We start from the raw sequence: 20,481 nt of genomic DNA, 5'->3' as shown, positions 1-20,481 counted from the left end.
TGCACCCACTTTAAGATTGTACCCTTTAGTTTTTATTGCCTCTCCTCGTTCTTCCTACCAAAATGTATCACTTTGCACTTTTTTGCGTTAAATTTCATCTACCATGTCCCCCCCCCCCCCCCCATTTCACCAGCCTGTTTGTCGTCTTGACGTATATCGCTATCCTCCTCACTGTTCACTATACTTCCGTGTTTTGTGTCATCTGCAAATTTTGAAATTGTACCCTGTACACCCAAGTCTAAGTCATTAATATATATCAAGAAAAGCAGTGGTCCTAGTACCGACCCCTGGGGAACACCACTGTATACCTTCCTCCAGTCCGAAAAACAACCGTTCACCACTACTCTCTCCTGTCACTTAGCCAATTACACATGGTTTGTTGGAGGGATAACAATGCGTGTAAGCAACTGCTCTGCTCTCCACATCTGGCAGTGTCATTCACCTTTTATCAGATCAGTAACCAGGCCAGCTGCTTCCATGACAACGCAGACTTGACCCCCGCCCACAGAAAAGCACCATCTGCTCAAGCTGACGTTTGATTTTTTGTCATAGCCTGAGCTCTAAATGAACAATGTGCTTGTGCTGTGACCTTGTGACCACTGTTGTCTAAACCAACTTCACCAGCAGCTCTTGAAATGACACCATTTAGTGGATCCTTATTCAGAGGTTCAAGCTGCATCTCACCCAAATTTGGATGCAATGCTAAATTATTGTGATGGGGAGTAACCATCGAAAAATGGCAGAAAATAGATCTTTATATAGCAATACAGTCTTGACACAAATCTTTCATTTCTGACCCCTGTCCTACACCTCTGGTTTGCGGAGCTATCCAGTTGATGCTTATTCCACCCTCAGGCAAACACTCTGAGGAACCTTTGCAGAAATGTCAACTGGTTGTGTTTAGTCTGGAACTGCCAAATAAATTTCTCGTTAGATTTATTTCTCAGTGTGTCATTGGAACCTGCATAAACACCCTACTGAGCGATTCCAACTTTTAACGTAGCTAAACCTACATGTGCAGGAGGAGTAAAGTACATGACTTTCAAAGGGTTTTACAATGTTAGAGTTGGAGCCTTGGTAGGATGTTTGCACAGAGAAACGGTGAGAAAGTGAGCAGAGCCGAGTTTTAATGTAAAACTTTGTGACTCCATACTAAATACGGCAAAAGTCTCTGCTTCTCCATGAAAGATGACTAGATATTTGCTACTGTTTGTTCAGTGGCATTGACTATATCACATCACACCATTGACAATAAAAGGAGCCTGCAGAATCCTGAAGCAGTGAAAACACTGGGACTTTGAAATTACCCTGGAGAATAATGGGTTTGGATTCTTATTGGATTTGTCTGAAACTCCACTCTGATATTTTATTTTAAATGGGTTAGCATCTCTGCTAAACCAAGAGAGAGATTTCTGACAACTGTGGTAAGCATTTGTACTTATCATCCCACAGCATCATTTCAAAGCCTGGGTGACTTTGCCAATTTGGAGTCCAAAACATTGAGTAACTGCATGAAGTGATGCCCAAAGAATGAAAACTTCAGAGCTGCATTTACAACCAGAGTAACCTGAGTATATCATTAAACATTAATATTATTAAAGTAGTTCTTCTCAATAATCTTGTTGTAGTTTGAGTTCTCCCAACTTTACCTGGAGCTCGGCCAGTAAAATCATACGTTCGACTGGGAGACTTCAGTGTAACAAGGTTTGACTGTATTTACTAGTGTGTTGGTGAAAATAGAGTCTTAAGGGTCACACAAAGTCCTCGTCACTGTTTCCAGGCAGGTTACTGGAGGGAATATTTTGATAAATATTGATAGTCACTGATTTAATTTGACATTGTTCTTTTCTGCAGCCCTACGCAGTCAATGGCGTGATTACTCCGCAAAGCAACATAGATTTTGATTTGAGCTTAAGACAAAGGTAAAATATGATGCCAATATTTTTTCATTTTTACAAAGTTTGTTTCTGTCGGTAATCCTAAAAGACAATAAAAATATGGTTTTGAAACCGCTCCGCTTAAATGTAATAATTTTCTTTTAAAAGAAATCCAAGCTGGGGTTTGAGAGATACGAGCATATTACAAAAGTTTGCTGAAGAGAGCGGGATGGCATTCAAGCAGATGGTATGAATTACTTATTTCCTAAATAATCATAATACATGTGAAATAGCGACCAACTGAGTGTTTCATTACAAACAAACCCCCAATATTTTCATGTTGGTCACTCAATGCATCCCATGCATTTGCATGTACTTGCATCAAAGACTTCTAATATACTAGTTGATCTTCTGTGGAATTGCACACTGTCCAGTCACTCATTTACCTACCTGTCTTTGTGTCTCCTGTTATGGTTCTGTTTCTCTCTTCTCTTTTATGGTTATCTCTTTATCCCCTTCTGCTTTTCTTTTTCATGCCTCCTTTCAGGTGGAAGGTGGTATGGTGCTGTGGGAAAGAAGTCACTGATGGCTGCATTTAAATAGGGTTTGCAAAGTAATTGTGGTCCTCAGAAGCCCCATCGTATCCTCAAACCCTTCAGCTTCCCATTACATATTTCCCTCCCAATTGCCTGCTAACTCATATCACTACCCCACCTCTTCTCCCTTGAATTACCCACTCAATCACTGTACCTTGGGTGAGTATTGGATAAGCAGAAATTTCCTCCAGTTAAATATTGGGAAGACCAGAGCGATTGTCTTCGGTCCCTGCCACAAAATCCATTCCGTGGCCACCGATTCCCCCTCTCTCCCTGGTCACTGTCTGAGGCTGAACCAGAATGTTCACAACCGTGGCATCCTATTTGACCCTGAGCTGAGCTTTCGACCCCATATCCTCTCCATCACCAAGACCACCTCCGTAACATCGCCCATCTCCACCCCTGCCTCATCTCATCTGTTGCTGAAATCCTCATCGATGCCTTTGTTACCTCCTAGACTGGACTATTCCAATGCTCTCTTGGGCAGCTTCCCATCATGCACCCTCCATAAACCTGAGCTCATCCAGAACTCTGCTCCCTGTACCCTAACTCGAACCAAGTCCTATTCACCCATCACCCCTGTGCTCGCTGACCTACATTGGCTCCTGGCCCGGCAACACCTCAATTTTAAGATTCTCACCCTTGTTTTCATAATCCTCCTTGTCCCTCCTCCAGCCCTCCGAGATCTCTGCGCTCCTCTAATTCTAGCCTCTTGCACATCCCAATTTTAATCACTCCACCATTGGCAGCTGTGCCTTCAGCTGCGTTATCCCTAAGCTCTGGAATTCCCTCCTGAAACCCCTCTACCCCTCTCCTCCTTTAAGACACTCCTTAAAACTTACTTCTTTGACCAAGCTTTTGGTCACCTGTCCTGCTATCTCCTTAAATGATTCGGTATCAAATTTTGTTTGATAACACGCTTGTAAAAGTGCCTTGGGGCGTTTTACGACGTTAAAGGAGCTATTCTAAATAAAAGTTGTTGTTGTATCCCCCTCCCTTACCTTGCTGTCATTCCCCCAAGGGCAGGTAGCCAGAGTTGAGAGGCCCCCTCCGCCCTTCCTGCTCCTACCCTCCCTACCTGTTTCCCTCAGATGCTTTTTTTTTTCAAAATTCATCTTGCTTTTTAAAAAAAGAATAAGCCAAATTAGAATGAGGAAATAATGTCTCTGCCTCTGCCTCTCATCGACTTCAATGGAAATTAAAATCGGGTGAGGTGTTAGAGGCTGCAGATTCACTGCCACCCATTTTTTGGCCAGTGATGAATGTTAAAATTACCCCCAGGATTTTTTGTTATGCAGAGCACGACCAATATCTAGAATGAGTTGCCAGGAAGGGTGATTGAGGCCCGAATACTACATTGATTTAAGATAGAAGTAGATGGGAAAATTGTAGGATTTAATGGGAAGATGAAGGGGCATATCAAATGGGCCAATCCAAAACCACCTTGTGAGCTCCCTTCAGAATGATTATTTTTAGATTGTTTTAAAAGTTGATTTTAACCCTACCCACCTGGCGGAAACTGGGCGAATAGGCAATTAAAATCGACCGGGTGACTTACTCAGCGATATTCCACCGTCTTCAATCTCAACCGGCTTTTCTCAGCAGATGGCAAGGACGCCGGCCTGAAACCGCTGGGGTCCCTCTTTAAATATGCAGATCGAGGTCCGATGGCGTCATCTGCCACAGATGGGCGGAAAATAACTGAAACCAGTAGTTTCCTGGCCGATGACTCCCTTAATGGCCCGGATTTTGCAGTGGTAATGACGGCGAAACTGTCAGCGTTCACCGTCATTACACCTCTGAAAGTGACAGCAACTTCTGGAATCAGCGCATGCGCAAAAAACGCAGAAATCCAGAAGTTGCGGTCAGTCATTCCCTGCTCCTCCGCAGGTTGCGCTGTGGAACTCCCCAGAGCCGGTGATCAATTCAAATCACAGTTCCTGACGAAAACTTCCCCTATTACGCTGGAATATAGTCGTTAAACCCCCCCTGAAAAAGTTAAGCCTTGTTAAGAGGTGTAATTGGGTATTTAACGGCGTATTGACTGCTGAACAACCGTTCTAACCATGAAAAACTAATTTTATATTTGGGGAATGGCAAATTTTTCCATTAATATGATAAATACATGGCTTTAATATAAAATATTTTCTTTAAAAGTTTGTTGATATTTCAGCTTCTACCTTAATCCTATGTATATGTCCCAATCTTTATTTCGCTCACTGTAAAATTATAAAAAAGTAAATTATAATCTGTGCATTTTACTTCCTGGTTTGCTGCCTGTGATGATGAAATCACTGTTGCTGGATGCTGGAGATTCACTTGATTTGACACCAGATTCAAACTAAGGTCAGGGGAGCTGAAATTCACACCTCCGAGATCGCTAGATCTTTGTGGACAGCTTTCTTCGGGGTCAGCGGCGAGCGCTGTCGTTTCACCGCTGACCGCAAATTCTCGGCCATCGAATTGTATCTGTTGATTCACAGAATGGTACGTTTGTGAAATGTTGTTTGGAAAATTAGATGAAGACAGCAATGCAAACCAAATGAATGATGTGTTGAGAACATTTAGTCAAACCCAAAAGGTAAATTTGTGAAAGTGAAAGGGTTGTGGCTGATTTTGTGGTAATGCTGCTTAAAAGAAGGGGTTCACTCAACAGCCTTAGTGTGTTAATGGTATTCTGGTTTGTTTTCAGGTTGATATGCCAGCTAATAACAAATGCCTGATTTTCCAGAAAAGATCAAGTGTATAGCAGAGTCAGCTATTCAACAATCCCATGGCTCAACACTGGGAGGAACTGTAATGTTTAACTCTAATTATTGTAACAATATTGTTTTTAAAGTTGATTTTTAACCCTACCCACCTGGCGGAAACTGGGCGAATAGGCAATTAAAATCGAATGATGCAGAAGTGCTGCTAAACCTCTATTAACTAGTTACTCTCTCAACTGAACCAAAGGAATGACTTGCATTAAAATTAATGCAGTCACTGGACAGTTTTTTTTTTTAACTGGTCAGTGGCCAATTTTCCTAAGCATTGAAAGTAATTTAAAAAAAACTTTTGCCTTATGCTTTGGAAATATACTGACCCAGTAGAATTCATTATTTTCAATAGACTTGCATTGACTTGCCTCGTTAGCTGTAAAAGAGTTGTTTGTGTTTGAGGAGTACTTTTAGCATAAGAATTTCCCTCCCCCAGTGTTATTAATTTCTTCACAAGCGGGCTGCATGTCAGGGTCTGTCCTTGGGGATTTTTGCTGGTCATGCAAAGCATTAGGTGGAAGAAACTCGCCACCTCCCTTTTCCATGTCTATGTTTAAGTTGAGAAATTGAGGCCTTGATAATCACTTGGATTTATGCAGTGCACGCCAAAAGAATGCTATCTCCCAAATGTTGTACGACATAAGTAACTTTTTAAAAGAGGATTTGCTATCATTACCAGCAGCATATGTTTATTGTTGGCTTGGAATACATTCTGTGCGTGGGTTTTGGCTGTAATTTTTCTTTGTATTTGATGTGGCTTGTACTTATACAGCTTGTAATTAAATTAATCCAGAGTTGTACATATTGATGTAAGGCTTGAAGGAAAACTAACTATCATTTAACTGAGTGACTTTGATCTGTATCAAATTATTATTGTAAACTGTGACCAAGTTTACAATATGTGCATAACACACTCACAATCTAAAGACATCAAGAATGGAATGATTGTTTATAATTGGTAAAAGTCATCAGTGGATTAACAACAGACTTAATAAAAGTATACATGGACTTTTGGAAAAAGCTATCTCACCCATCCTGGCCTTTCACCTTCAGCCCAGATTGATGGGATGAAAGTCCACTTTGTGCTGACTGTAAGGGTCCTTTTGAAATAAGTTTGTAGTGTCATTTCAGCTTCTAATAGACATAGACCCACAGCACTTAACTGTCCCCGATTCAACACTAATTGGCAGTGTCACTCAAAGTGGCCTAAGGATAGTTGGTGTGGGAAATGGAAAAATACCACAGTGATGCAGTACAGAATTCTACTGAGGTTGAGGAGGAGATACATTGTTGGGGCAGAGCAGAGGGAGCTTTGCTTTGCATCTGGCTGTATTGCACCCGAGTAGTGAGTGTTTTATGCTGACACTGGAATGGAAAGTGTCCTATTCCCTGACACTAATGCCTCTCGCCTTGATGGGCACATTTTTAAAAACCTCTCACTCTTGCATCCGGGTCTGTAAGCAGTGTAGCATTATGGTAGGACAATGGCGCAAGTATCTAAAATTGGGACTGTCCTTGTTATGGTTTCCTGAATGTAAGAGGAGCTTGTACAGATTCACACTCTATGGGGGAGGGGGAGTGGGAGTAGCCACCTTGCTACGAAGCAATTTGCTTTGCCATTTAAACTTCAATATTATTGAGATGTATTTGTCTACTGCAAATTGTTTAATAGTTTTTGGCAGTTTTTATCACTTTTATTCAAGTTTCTTAATACTCCTCCATCCATATGAACAAAATTATGTATAATGCTGAAAGTATGTCCCCAGGAGCTGGAATGGTGACACACCAGTGCAGTACTGAGCGAGTGCTGCACTGTCGGAGGTGTCTTCTTTCAGGTGAATGTAAATGATCCCATAGCACTATTCAAAGAAGAGTGGGAACGTTCTCCCAAGTGACCTGGCCAATATTTATCCCTCAACCAACATCACTAAAATAGATTATCTGGGCATTATCACATTGCTATGCGCATATTGGCTGCTGCATTTCCTGCATTATATTGACTGTAAACTGCTGTGGGATGTCCTGAGGTTGTGAAAAGCACTATAAAAATGCAAGTTCTTTTTTCTTTATGATCAAGTACCATTGCAACCATTGGTGTCAATGAAAATACATTGGCCAGGATTTTGTGCTCCGCAGCGAAGGAACGGCGCTTGCCGTTCACTAGGATTGTAGCTGCCCACGGTGTTTTTGCGGACTTTTGAGCGGCAACTTGCTGTCATCAGGCGTCTGATCCAGCACGGCACACGGTGTGTGACCAGGACAAGTAGCAGTGTGGCTCTTCAACCAGTCAGATTGAAGAATCCTCACCGAGACGCGCTGGGGGGGGGGGTGTCCGATAGTGCACGGGAAACCCAGAAGCAAGTGCAACGTGTCTGTCAGTGGCTTTTTAACTCGGCCACCTCATTATCATTTTACTTCCGGGTTCTCCATCCAATCAGTGGCAGCGGGCGTGAGTTGGACCTGCAAATCTGCAATTTGGAATTGGAAACAAAAGAGAAGCAAGTGTCAGAATGAAGTCCAGACAGGCAAAGACTGCGCCTCATTTCAGTGATGCCTCCTTGGATGTGCTGCTGGGGGCTGTGAGGAGTCGGAGAGAGATACTCTTCCCTACCAATGGGAGGAAGCAGCCTGCAGCAGAGACCAAGAAGGTGTGGTTGGTGTTAGCGGAGGAGGTCAGCAGCAGGATCCTGGATTCAGTGCAAGAAGCGCTTTAATGACATAAGCAGGTCCGGAAAGGTGAGTACAGTGGCACAGTCACCTACATCCTGCTGTGTGCATCACTCCACCCCCTCATGCTGCCTTCTCAAGTCTACTCGAGCACATCACTCCTCACGCCCACTTACAGGAAACTTTCGATTTACCGGCACCTAAATAACCGGAAAGCTCAGTTAACCGGCAAAATTCAGGAGTAGGTTCAGGTAAGTTTTACTTCATATTGTACTTGCCTTCCTCGATCTGTTGCTGTGCAAGGGTGTGGCTGCAGCTGTTGCTAAGCTACAGAGACACTTGGCCAGTGTTCTGCACCTGTTGCTAAGCAACAGGGTTTGTTGCTTTATACGGAGCGCTCAGCTCTCCATATCTTTTACTATAGCTCTCGGTTATCCAGAATTTTTGATGAACCGGCACCACGTCGGTCCTTTCGGTGCCGGATTGAAAAAAAGTTTCCTGTACTTGCAATTGCACCCCTCCTTCTCTTTCTAGGCCTTTCCTCACATCCCCATCTATCCATCCACCACTCCCACTCACCCATATCCTTATGCAATGTCATGCTTTTCCCTCATAGTCACCTTCAACAAATACACTCCAGCGATCAGATGAACACATGCCATTACTCTCACTCATACGTCTCTTTCCCTCCTTGCAGAAGAGAGCACAGAACACCAGGGAGAGGGAGAGAATCGGAGGGTACCCTCCAAACATCTCTCAGCTGATAAGCGCAGAGGAGGAGGCACCAGAGATCAGTGGAGTTTCAGCATCCCTAGCCATTTGAGACGGGGAACTCCCAGCTACCTGGTGACGCAATTAAATAAAAGCCACCCACGTGTAATATGGCACGTAAGTCATATTGACTTGATTTCAACAGCGGGTGAAAGATCATCATCTTCATAATAACTTGCAACATATTCTTACCTTGCCAGCACTAATTCATGTCTTTTATCTCCCACAGGGCCTTCACGCTTGCAGCAGCAGTCAGTGGAGGTGGCTGATGATGATTCCTCAGAGGACCTGTCACAGGACTCGTGCAGATCATGAACCAATTCAGATACTCGCACTTCGGTGGGACCAGTAAGGCAGATAGTTGGGTTTTCACCTGGTGACCCGCACTTCACAAGTGAGCAAGAGCAGATGGTGGAGTCAGGGACAGCAGTGGAGAGTCCGTGTCAGAGGGCGCAGCCCTGTCCAAGCTCTGCTCAGCTGGACACCGATGCTGTACCCGAGGGGCTGTCGAGGAACAGGAGAATCATTGAACAGACAATGTGCGATGCACTGACGGGCCTTCAAAATGGAATCACCATGATTGCAGAGATTGGAGGAGTCCATCTCAAGCATGAGGGGCTGATGTCACAGGGCACTGAGGTGATGTCTTCTTCCATGGATAGAGTGGCCAGCGCCATGGACTGTCATATGCACCAATCACAGGAGTCCATGCACGCTTTCAACACCACCATGCAGACTCTGGATGCCAACATGTCTACCACCTTAAATAGGTTGATGGATACCTTAGGCTTGGCTTCACTTCACAGGGTCGCACTGATCTGCACCATAGTTTTTCTCCAGCACAGTGGTAGCAGTGAACTATAGCTGGGCCATGAGAGGGAGATGGCGAAAGGGGTCATGGAAGTGCGGACTCCACGCAAAGCACTTCAACTTCTCACCCATAGCCCAGCTCAGTCAGTAGCCCACATGCTGCTTCATCTCCCGATGGCTGAGTCTGCCCCTGCATAGGAGCAGTCTTTGGCGGGACCCTCACAGGCTCCCAAACCCAGAGGACGTCGGCCCTCGCAGGCTCCCAAACCCAGAGGACGTCGGCCCTCGCAGGCTCCCAAACCCAGAGGACGTCGGCCCTCGCAGGCTCCCAAACCCAGAGGACGTCGGCCCTCGCAGGCTCCCAAACCCAGAGGACGTCGGCCCTCGCAGGCTCCCAAACCCAGAGGACGTCGGCCCTCGCAGGCTCCCAAACCCAGAGGACGTCGGCCCTCGCAGGCTCCCAAACCCAGAGGACGTCGGCCCTCGCAGGCTCCCAAACCCAGAGGACGTCGGCCCTCGCAGGCTCCAAAACCCAGAGGACGTCGGCCCTCGCAGGCTCCAAAACCCAGAGGACGTCGGCCCTCGCAGGCTCCAAAACCCAGAGGACGTCGGCCGAGTGCATCTCGGCAGTCAGAGCAAAGATCTGAGCAGCCTGCCTCTACCTCTGCTCTGTCTTTGTCCTGTTGGAACTGAGTCTTTTGAGTTCAGGTCGAGATCCAACTGTGCACTTCTTGGGGTCAGTACCTCTTAAACCTGATTAGTGAATTTCTGTAGCTTTTTACCCATTCGATTCAGGAAATGTACACGCAAATATTTTCTGAATTTCTGTGGCTATATGGGTTGCTACAAGCATCTGACTTTATACGGCATTTTTTCTGTGTGCTGATCAGCTATTAATAATAGACTGAAAATGGGAATCAGGTCTTGCAGAATTTCTGCTGGATCAGCCTCACTGAGTACATTACATTTTCAGTCTTCACTGTCACATTTATTAGGTTTCAGACATGGTTTCTGAAAACTTATCAGCAACTCTTCACAAGTTACTGATAACATTTAAATTTGTCTCTCTCATTTCATTTGATTTTTTTCCTCTAATTACAGAATCTGTTATAAAATACTGTAGGGTAATCCAACTAAAAATGAGCTATTCTGTGGTTCTTTAAGCCAAAAGATGTTGGGCTTTGGGCTCATCCCTTGGAGCCTTGGGCAGCCAACAATGTGGAGAATTGCCTGGGTATGTCCTGGCCACAAAATGCAGGACAAAACCAACCCAGCCAATTAATTGCCCTATCAACCTACTCCCAATCATCAGCAAAGTGATGGAAGGAGTCATAAACAGTGCTAAGAAACAGCACTTATTCACCAATGACCTACTCACTAATACGTAGTTTGCAGTTCACCAGGACCACTCTGTTCCAGGTCCCGTTACGGCCTTGGTCCAAGGATGGACACAAGCTGAATTCCAGAGGTGAGTTGAGCATGACTGCCCTTGACATCGAGGCAGCATTCAATCAAGTGTTGTACCAAGGAACCCGTGTAAGATGTAAGTCTACGGGGATCAGGTGGAAATCTCTCCAGTAGCTGGAATCATACCTAGCCTTAAGGAAGATGGTTGTGGTCACTGGAGGCCAATTATCTCCACCCCAGGACATTGCTGCAGGATTTCTCAGGGTAGTGTCCCAGGCCCAATTATCTTCAGCTGCTTCATCAATGACCTTCCCTCCATCATAAGATCAGAAGTGGAGCTGTTCGCTAATGCTTGCACAGTGTTCAATTCCTTTCCCAATTCCTCAGATAGTCAAGGAATGCCCACGTACAGCATGTCTTGGACAGTATCCAGACTTGGGCTGATAGGTGGCAAGTAATGTTTGCTGTGCAATTGCCAGGCAATGACCATCTCCAAAAAGAGAGAGCACTTTTCCTTGACATTCTAAGGCTTTACTATGGCCGCGTCCCTCACCATCAACATCATGGGGGGTGGGGGTGGACCAGCTGCGTAAATGTTGTGGCTACTAGAGCAGATCATAGAAACATAGCAGATAGGAGCAGGAGTAGGCCCTTCGAGCCTGCTCCGCCATTCAATGATATCATGGCTGATCATCCAAATTCAGTACCCTGTCCCTGCCTTCTCTCCATATTCCTTGATCCCTTTAGCCTTAAGTATATCCAACTCTTTCTTGAATATATTTAATGAACTGGCCTCCACCGCCCTCTGTGGCAGAGAATTCCACAGGTTCACCACTCTCTGGGTGAAGAAATTCCTCCTCATTTCAGTCCTAAAGGGCTTACCCCTTATCCTTAGACTATGACCCCTGGTTCTGGACTCCCCGGCCATCAGACACATCCTTCCTGCATCTAGTCTGTCCAGGCCTGACAGAATTTTATAGGTTTCGATGAGATCCCCTCTCAATCTTCTAAACTCCAGTGAGTATAAGCCCAATCGACACAATCTCTCCTCATAAGTCATTCCTGCCATCCCACGTATCAGCCTGGTGAATCTTCGCTGCACTCCTTCCATGGCAAGAACGTTCTTCCTCAGGTAAGGCAACCAAAACTGCACACAATACTCAAGATGTGGTCTCACCAAGGCCCTGTACAACTGTAGCAAGACATCCTTGTTCCTGTACTCGAACCCTCTTGCTACGAAGGCCAACATACCATTTGCCTTCTTAACTGCCTGCTGCACCTGCATGCTTACCTTCAGCGACTGGTGCACAAGAACACCCAGGTCTCTTTGCACTTCCCCTTCAGAGGCTGGGTATTCTGTAGCGAGTGGCTCAGCTCCTGACTCCCCAAAGTCTCTTCACTACCTTCAAGTCAGGAGCGTGCTAGAATATTTGCCTCGATGACTGCAGCTGCAATAACACTCAAAAAGCATTCACAATGCATGCGTACCATGCCTGCAATGTATACTATCTACCGGATGCACTGCAACGACTCACCAAGGTTTCTTTGGCAGTATCTCCCAAACCCATGGCCTCCACCACCTAAAAGGACAAGGGCAGTAGGTGCATGGGAACACCACCAGCTCCAAGTGTCCCACCAAGTCGCACGCACACCAACCTGACTTGGAGATGTGTCGCCATTCCTTCATTGTTGCTCAGTGTACAGAATCCTGGAACTCCCTAGCTAACAGCATTGTAGGAGCTACACAGACTGCAGCGGTTCAAGAGCCCCACCACCAACTCTAGGCATAGGCAATAAATGCAATAGTCTTGCCAGTGACACCCATATTCCGAGAATGTATTTAAAAAAAAAAGCCAATCCTAAAGAACAGGAGAAGGTTTGGATCAAAATGCTCTTGCACAACTAACAAACTCCACATGTATCATTTCTGTAATCTTCTGGATATTCCAGCATGAAGATCTTTTTATTGTTTAATATTAGTTAATTTAGATTGCGTTTTGTTCGAAATGATAATGTAACCATGAAATTAAAATTTTAAAAGAATTGCAAGTTGTGTGCTTTATAGTTTTAGTAACAAGTTATGTCTCAGCCAGTCAGTGATGGTGTTGACATTAAAGTGACTGCTTTGCTCAGTGGTTGTATTTTTTTCCTTTGGAGTCAGAAGGTTGTGGGTTCAAGTGGCACTCCAGGACTTGAGCACGTCATCTAAGGAGATAGCTCAAGTACAGTACTGAGAGAGTGCTGCATTGTCAGAGGTGCTGTTCTTTGGATGCGACAGAGGCTCTCTACCTGTTTAGATGGATATAAAAGATCCTCTTGCACTTTATTTGAAGAGCAGGCAGTTCTCTCTAACCAACAATATTGAAACTCATTAACTGATTAATTCATCTCATTACTGTTTGTGAGACCTTGCTGTGCACAAATTGGTTGCCACATTTGCCAACAAAACAACAGTGATTACACTTCAAAAGTAATTCATTGGGTGTGAAGCACCTTGGGATGTCCTCAGGATACGCAAGTGCTGAATGCAAGTTTGTTCTTTATTTAGGAAAATGACACATTGCAAGAAGAGGTTTTACAATCACATAGTGGCAACCACCTCTGGCATCTTCAAATTTAAGGTCTACACTCATGATGACACTTGGATTGCCTTTATATTCTGCTTCTCCTTCCAAAATCTGAATTAAAAATATTCTATACTACTCTGAACTTGCAGAGACAACTCCAATTTGTACTAGGTTGACCAGATGTCCCGGATTTGGGAATGTGTCACCGGCAAACAATGTTCCCGGAAGAGTCCTCAGTTTAAAAATCTTGTCCCCGATACTGAGTCTTTGATTTTTTTTCAATGCTAATATGCATAGAAACCCATTTCTCAGAGATTCTTGGCCTATTTGAGTTCAGGAACGAATTCCTGGAGTTGAATGGAGGTGACAATGGTGGGCCCGCCATCCCACAATGCAGTGCGGCTGAGAAAAGGCCTTATCTATAGCTCTAGCTGCACTGCACTGTAGGGGGATTGAGTCATCTGACAAGTGTTTCATCTAATGGTGACTGGCTGGAGGGCAGGACCTTCAGGAGAGGCCAAGGGAGTGATGAGAGCTGATTTATTTTACCAGTTTAGCTGTATGGTGCATCATGGTTTTTTTTTTATTGAGTAAGGGAAGGCAAGCTCTAAATTCTCCCACCGGGAAGAGGTTTGTGAATGAGACCTTCTGAGACAGAGGGTGTTTCATGGAAAATCTGAGTCTGTTGGGAGCAGATTTTAAATTGAGAAATTAAAATTTAGGGTATTCGGGGACGAGTAGATGGTACAGCACTATTGCCAGAACACATGCAAGATTCATGATTTGGTGTATCTAAGCTGCACAGCTGTCTGCCAGTGCTGCACAGCCCGGGACCAGCTTTTCCAATGCGAAATTTTGCACATGCGCGAAACTTTGAATGGGCCACACAGCCCATTAAAGGGGCCGCACACCCAAAAAAAATTGCAGGGAACATTGACTGTGTCCCCGGATTGCGTTTTGAAAATATGGTCACCCTAATTTATACAGGCAATTCCAATGTTGTTTTTAAATACTCTAAGCTGCCAGCAGACATGTCAGTCCATTAAATTCTGTGTCTGTGGGCCACAAAGGGAGACTCTCTCACCTGGTGCATTTTTGTTTTCCAACATCCTCAAGTTGTACTTGATCCAAATTTCAGCTGTGAAAATACCAACTGCAATAAAAATGACTAGGGTACAACCTCGGGCACAGTTTAAAGCAGCCCGACCCTTTTCTTAGTGATACATAGTAAAATTCATATATTTTGACCGTTAGGGAAGAACTGCACAACAAAAAGATTGCTTCTGCACCATATATGCTAATTTGATTGCATATTGATGTAGAGGGAATAAAATGTGCTCTCTCCTTCCTAGCTGGTTTTGGTTGACATGTTTTGAGCAGAATTGTAACATTTAACACCCACATCCCTTCGGTTTGTTGCAGCCTAAAAAAAAGGCTTAGCAATTTCATCCACTGCCTGATTATGGGATGGTTAGCATTTGGAAATATCCTGTAAACCCGATTTGGTTGAGAACTACTGCAGCAAGAGGGATGAATGTGGCTTTTTGAAGTGCAGTGACTGGTTACGGTAAATTAATGTTGCCATTTTGTACAAGGTAATGTGTCATCAACAACTAGCCAGGTTGCACTGAACGACAAACCTTTAGTAACCCAGAATGACATATATAATGACTTATATAACTTGCCCTTCAGTCCATCTGTTTTACTGATCAGCTGAGTAATTCCCCTTAACAAATCCTAATTCAAAAGCTGTATTGGTTTCCTCTTTGAACTCTTCGGAACATTGTCTGATATCAACCTCTTACAGAATACCCTGCAACATGCCACACTGTGTAAACCAATCCCATCTTGTTTGGCACAGTAGGTTAATTTTGTATGACTTCACTCTGCAGGTTGCAGATCACTACACCTGATTTAGTGCTGCATTTTACAAGGAAAAGTCTTACTACATTGGTGTGCATGTTGATTGGTGCATTCCTTCCTGTAAGGCTTCATTTGTCACAGCGCAAGGCTTTTATTATTACTCTTTTCCGAAAACAGGCTTGATTTCAGCCGCTATTTCTTTTGCAGTAAGCAAAGTGGTCAGGCTGGGATTTCCTTTGTGGGGCTCACGCCCTCCAAGGTTTGCAGGAGGAAGATTAGTTCATGAGGGGACATGAAAGATAGGTGCAGTTACAACTAGACATGACTTATGCAGCATTCCTTATTCCAGAACTCACATTTACAGAACCAGGCAGTACTACCTGGGTATGTCAGTAACCTGTTTTTCCCACCTCTGCTTCATAAGAGGGTGGCACAGAGCTATACCGTCTTCGCAAGGTCAACTTGTAGACGACTTGTAACACAAAGATGGCGCTTGTGGCTGTGTAGGTTACCACTGCATTAAACTTTTACACCACTGTCCACAGATGCATCTGGCAAGTGACAGAAGCCTTGTTTATAATGGACCACATATTCATCTCTTTGTGGAAATGAGGCATCAGCATGGCATGACACCAATTTCTACCAGGTGGTAAGGCTGCCAAGATTGCAGAGTTTATGTGGCACACATGTGCCTATCTAGCCAGAAGATTCCTGCTCCTCTTCTGTCAAAATCACTTGCTGCTTCTCACCTGAATTTGGCGTAAAATGCACCCCCCCCTTTCATTCACTTCTCCATTGATGGCAGAGCTTTCAGCTGTCATGGCCATGCACATTGGAATTCCCTTCCACAACACTTTGCTTCATCTCTCCCTACTCTCAGAAACCTCATCAAACCCACCTCTTTGAGCTCATCTTTAGTCACTTCTCTCAACTCTTCTTTCAATTCCTATTCAGTGTCCCGATTTCCCTCTCTGTGAAATGCCTTGGCATGTTGATCACATTAAAGGAGCTACGCAAGTGTAAGTAGTTATTGGCCTAGAAATTCAGTTGGCGCCGCGCCAGGGCTTTAGCGCCGGAAAGTTAGCGCCGGCGCTAAGTCCCCCTGCGCGCGCCAAAAATTCAGTAGCGCCGCGCCCAAACGGCTGCCGGCGCTACTGAAGGGTGTTTGTGCCTGAAAATGGGCGCTACCTGCCGCATTGCGGCGCTATTCCGGCGCCCGAAGCGGTGCGGCAGGCTCGGGAAGTGCAGGCCTCCTCCTTCAGTTAATGAGGAGCTGCCTGCACCCGCCCGCTGGCCAGTAAAATCTTCACAAAAATGAGCCCGGCACCTCAGGGAAGTGCCGGGCTCGCAGCCCAGAAGCATCTGTTCCGCGGGGGGGGGTGGAGGAGTCCGGGGAGGGAGGTGCGGGCAGGCGGCCGGCGGGAAAGCGGCCGGCCGCCGCGCGACCTTAATGCGCCGGCGCAAACTCCTGTAAGACTCGGTTGCCAGAGTCTTAGTTGCGGCTGCCACGGGCGAGGCGGCCGCAACTCAATTTCGGCGCTGGGGCCCGTCACCACGGCAACTGGGACGCTGCGCACACCGATGACGTCATCGGTGCCGGCGCAGCGCAACCGGTCTACCGCTGATGGTAGGGCCCCAGGGAATTTCTGAACCGGCTGTAAGTCCAGCGCAATGACCTCTAGCGCCGCAAAATGGGCGCAAAGCCCACTCAATTTCTAGGCCAAAGTATTCGAGCTGCCCAACATAACTTTACTGAAACTTAGGCTGCAAATTCGGCTCCTTTGCACCTGCTCTTAGCGCCCGGGGGAGGGGGCGCTGATATCGCTGCCCGAGAAATTCAGTGGGATGCTACTGAGGTGCTAGTCGATAGCGCCACACCCCCACCGGTAGTGGCTCGGGCCGCTGCGCCGCCAGCGATGACATCATCGGCATGCGCTGCAACCCCTTAGTGCCCTGCCATGACCCCTTACTGCCCCGCGAGGCAGTCGTGGTCGGCGTCCGTGCCAGCATCGCGGGTTGCGAACCAGGTGAACCTCCACTCGCGGGGTGCTAATTAAAAGGAGGTGCGGCCGCAACCCGCGCCGCCATTTCATCTTTTTTGCCCGACCCGCCATGGTGGCCCTTGGCATGGTTCTTGGCTGCCATTGCACAGCCTGGCACCGCATCTTGGTGCCAGGCTACAGCCATGCCGCCATGGTGGGCTAGTGTGGGCCATCGCAGGCCCTGCAGAGTTCGCAGTGTCCCTCTTTAACGGAAGGAGCTTTGCGCCCCCGACACCGCCCCGATTGGAAGTGAAGCACCTGAAATAGCGCACCGCTTCCTCGCCGGGGCGGTAAGCCGAATTTAGCGGCCGGGGCTGTACCTCTGCGCCGGGCGCTAAATCTCCAGCGATAATTCGGTTACTGCCCCCAAACAGGGCCTATCTGAATTTCGCCCCCTTTGTGTCTACTGCTACATCTTAGAATCATAGAATGGTTACACGGAAGAAGGCCCTTCGGCATTTTCAAGCCCGTGCCAACTCTCAGCTAGTCCCACTCCCCTGCCCTTTTCCCGTAGCCCTGCAAATTTTTCTCTTTCAGGTACTTATCCAACTCCCTTTTGAAAGCCGTGACTGAGTCTGCCTCCACCACCCTTTCAGGCAGTGCATTCCAGATCCTAACCACTCGCTGCGTAAAAAAGTTTTTTCTTACATCGCCTTTGGTTCTTTTGCCAATCACCTGAAATCTGTGTCCTCTGGTTCTCGACCCTTTTGCCAATTGGAAGAGTTTCCCTCTATCTACTTTGTCCAGACCCCTCATGATTTTGAACACCTCTATCAAATCTCCTCTTAATCTTCTCTGCTCCAAGGAGAACAACCCCAGCTTCTCCAGTCTATCAACGTAACTGAAGTCCCTCATTCCTGGAATCATTCTCGTAAATCTTTTCTGCACCCTCCCTAAGGCCTTCACATCCTTCCTAAAGTGTGGTGCCCAGAATTGGACACAGTACTCCAGTTGGGGCCAAGCCAGTGTTTTATACAGGTTCATCATAATTTCCACGCTTTTGTACTCTATACCTCTATTTATGAAGCCCAGGATCCCGCAAGCCTTTTAAACTGCTTTCTCAACCTGCCCTGCTACCTTCAACGATTTATGCACACATACCTCCAGGTGTCTCTGTTCATGCGCCCACTTTAGGATTGTACCATTTAGTTTATATACCCTCTCCTCATTCTTTCTACCAAAATGCATCACTTCACACTTTTCTGCATTAAATTTCATCTGCCACGTGTCTGCCCATTTCACTAGCCTGTCTCTGTCTTCTTAAAGTCCATCACTCTGCTCCTCACTGTTCACTATACTTCCAAGTTTTGTGTCATCTGAAAATTTTGAAATTGTGCCCTGTACACCCAAGTCCAAGTCATTAATATATATCAAGAAAAGCAGTGGTCCTAGAACCGACCCCTGGGGAACACCACTGTATACCTTCCTCCAGTCCGAAAAACAACCGTTCACCACTACTCTGTGTTTCCTGTCCCTTAGCCAATTTCGTATCCATACTGCCACTGTCGCTTTTATTCCATGGGCTTCAATTTTGCAGGCAAGCCTATTATGTGGCACTTTATCAAACACATTTTGGAAATCCACGTCAACCGCATTACCCTCATCAACCCTCTCCATTACCTCATCAAAAAACTCAATCAGATTGGTTAAACACGATTTGCCTTTAACAAATCCGTGCTGGCTTTCCTTAATTAATCCACCCCTATCCAAGTGACTGTTAATTTTGTCCCTGATTATTGTTTCTAAATGCTTTCCCACTATAGAGGTTAAACTGACTGGCCTGTAGTTGCTGGGTTTATCTTTACACCTTTTTTTGAACAATAGTGTAACATTTGCAATTCTCCAGTCCTCGGCACCACCCCCGTATCTATGGAGGTTTGGAATATTATGGCCAGTACCTCTGCGATTTCCACCCTCAATTCCCTCAGCATCCTAGGATACATCCCATCCGCTCCTGGTGATTTATCTACTTTAAAGTACAGCCAGCCTTTCTAATACCTCTATCAATTTTTATACTATCAAGTGTCTCCACTATCTCCTCCTTTACTATGTCTACGGCAGCATCCTCTTCCTTGGTGAAGACAGAAGCAAAGTACTCATTTAGTACCTCAGCCATACCCTCTTCCTCCATGCATAGGTCTCCTTTTTGGTCCCCAATCGGCCCCACCCCTCCTTACTACCCTTTTACTATTTAAATGCCTATAGAAGACTTTTGGATTACTTTTTATGTTGGCTGCCATTCTATTCTCATACCCTCTATTTGCCCCTCTTATTTTCTTTTTCACTCTTCCTCTGACCTTTCTATATATAGCCTGATTCTCAGATGTATTTGCAAACTGACATCTGTCATACGCACTCTTTTTCTGCTTCATCATATTCTCCATCTGTTTTGTCATCCAGGGAGCTCTGACTTTAGTTGCCCTACCTTTCTCCCTCGTGGGAATGTACCTTGACTGTACCCAAACTATTTCCTCTTTAAAGGCAGCCCATTGTTCCATTCCAGTTTTGCCTGCCAATCTTTGATTCCAGTTTACCTGGGCCAGATCCGTTCTCATCCCGCTGAAATTGGCCTTCCCCCAGTTAAACATTTTTACTCCAGATTGCTCCCTGTCCTTTTCCATGGCTAATCTAAATCTTATATTCTGATCACTGTTCCCTAAATGTTCACCTACTGACACTTGCTCCACTTGACCCACCTCATTCCCCAGGACCAGATCCAGCAATGCCTCCTCCCTCGTCTGACCGGAAACATACTGATCAAGAAAGTTCTCCTGAACACACTTCAGAAATTCTTCCCCCATCTCTGCCCTTAACACTATTACGATCCCAGTCTATATTAGGATAGTTGAAGTCCCCCATTATTACTACTCTATTCCTCCATATCTTTATCACTATCTTTGCATCTCCAGCAATCCTTCCTTCTCATCTGTTGACATTCTTATCCACCATGTTCCCTAATCCCATGAAATTCCCATAACTGCGGCACTGCTAAAATTGCCACCACAAAACTTGGTTTATTCTTTCTTACCATATGCTTCTTCTCAACAGCTCAAATTCACCCAAGACTTATAGAATCATAGAATGGTTACAGCATGGAAGGTGGCCATTCAGCCCGTCGAGCC

At 45.6% G+C, this 20,481-nt stretch overlaps 1 protein-coding gene across 2 annotated transcripts in view; it reads left to right on the top strand.

Annotated features, from left to right (window-relative positions):
* mettl26 (methyltransferase like 26) overlaps positions 1 to 13,022 on the top strand; it is a 40,569-nt gene extending 27,547 nt beyond the window's left edge. For both annotated transcript variants that reach the window (XM_086000432.1, XM_086000431.1), the window contains exons 4-6: positions 1,855 to 1,922; positions 2,046 to 2,124; positions 5,166 to 13,022. In XM_086000432.1, the coding sequence (XP_085856558.1) occupies positions 1,855 to 1,922; positions 2,046 to 2,124; positions 5,166 to 5,222 (204 nt within the window). In that variant the 3' untranslated portion in view covers positions 5,223 to 13,022. The remainder of the gene's footprint in view (positions 1 to 1,854; positions 1,923 to 2,045; positions 2,125 to 5,165) is intronic.
* The last annotated feature ends 7,459 nt before the right edge of the window (positions 13,023 to 20,481 follow it).

This window comes from Somniosus microcephalus, chromosome 11 (genome assembly GCF_052327205.1).
Source record: "Somniosus microcephalus isolate GS21.2 chromosome 11, FLI_Smic_1.0, whole genome shotgun sequence".
In the NCBI taxonomy this organism is placed as follows: Eukaryota; Metazoa; Chordata; class Chondrichthyes; order Squaliformes; family Somniosidae; genus Somniosus; species Somniosus microcephalus.
The sequence above is the reverse complement of the archived record's forward strand: the minus strand, read 5'-3'. Positions and strand labels throughout refer to the sequence as shown.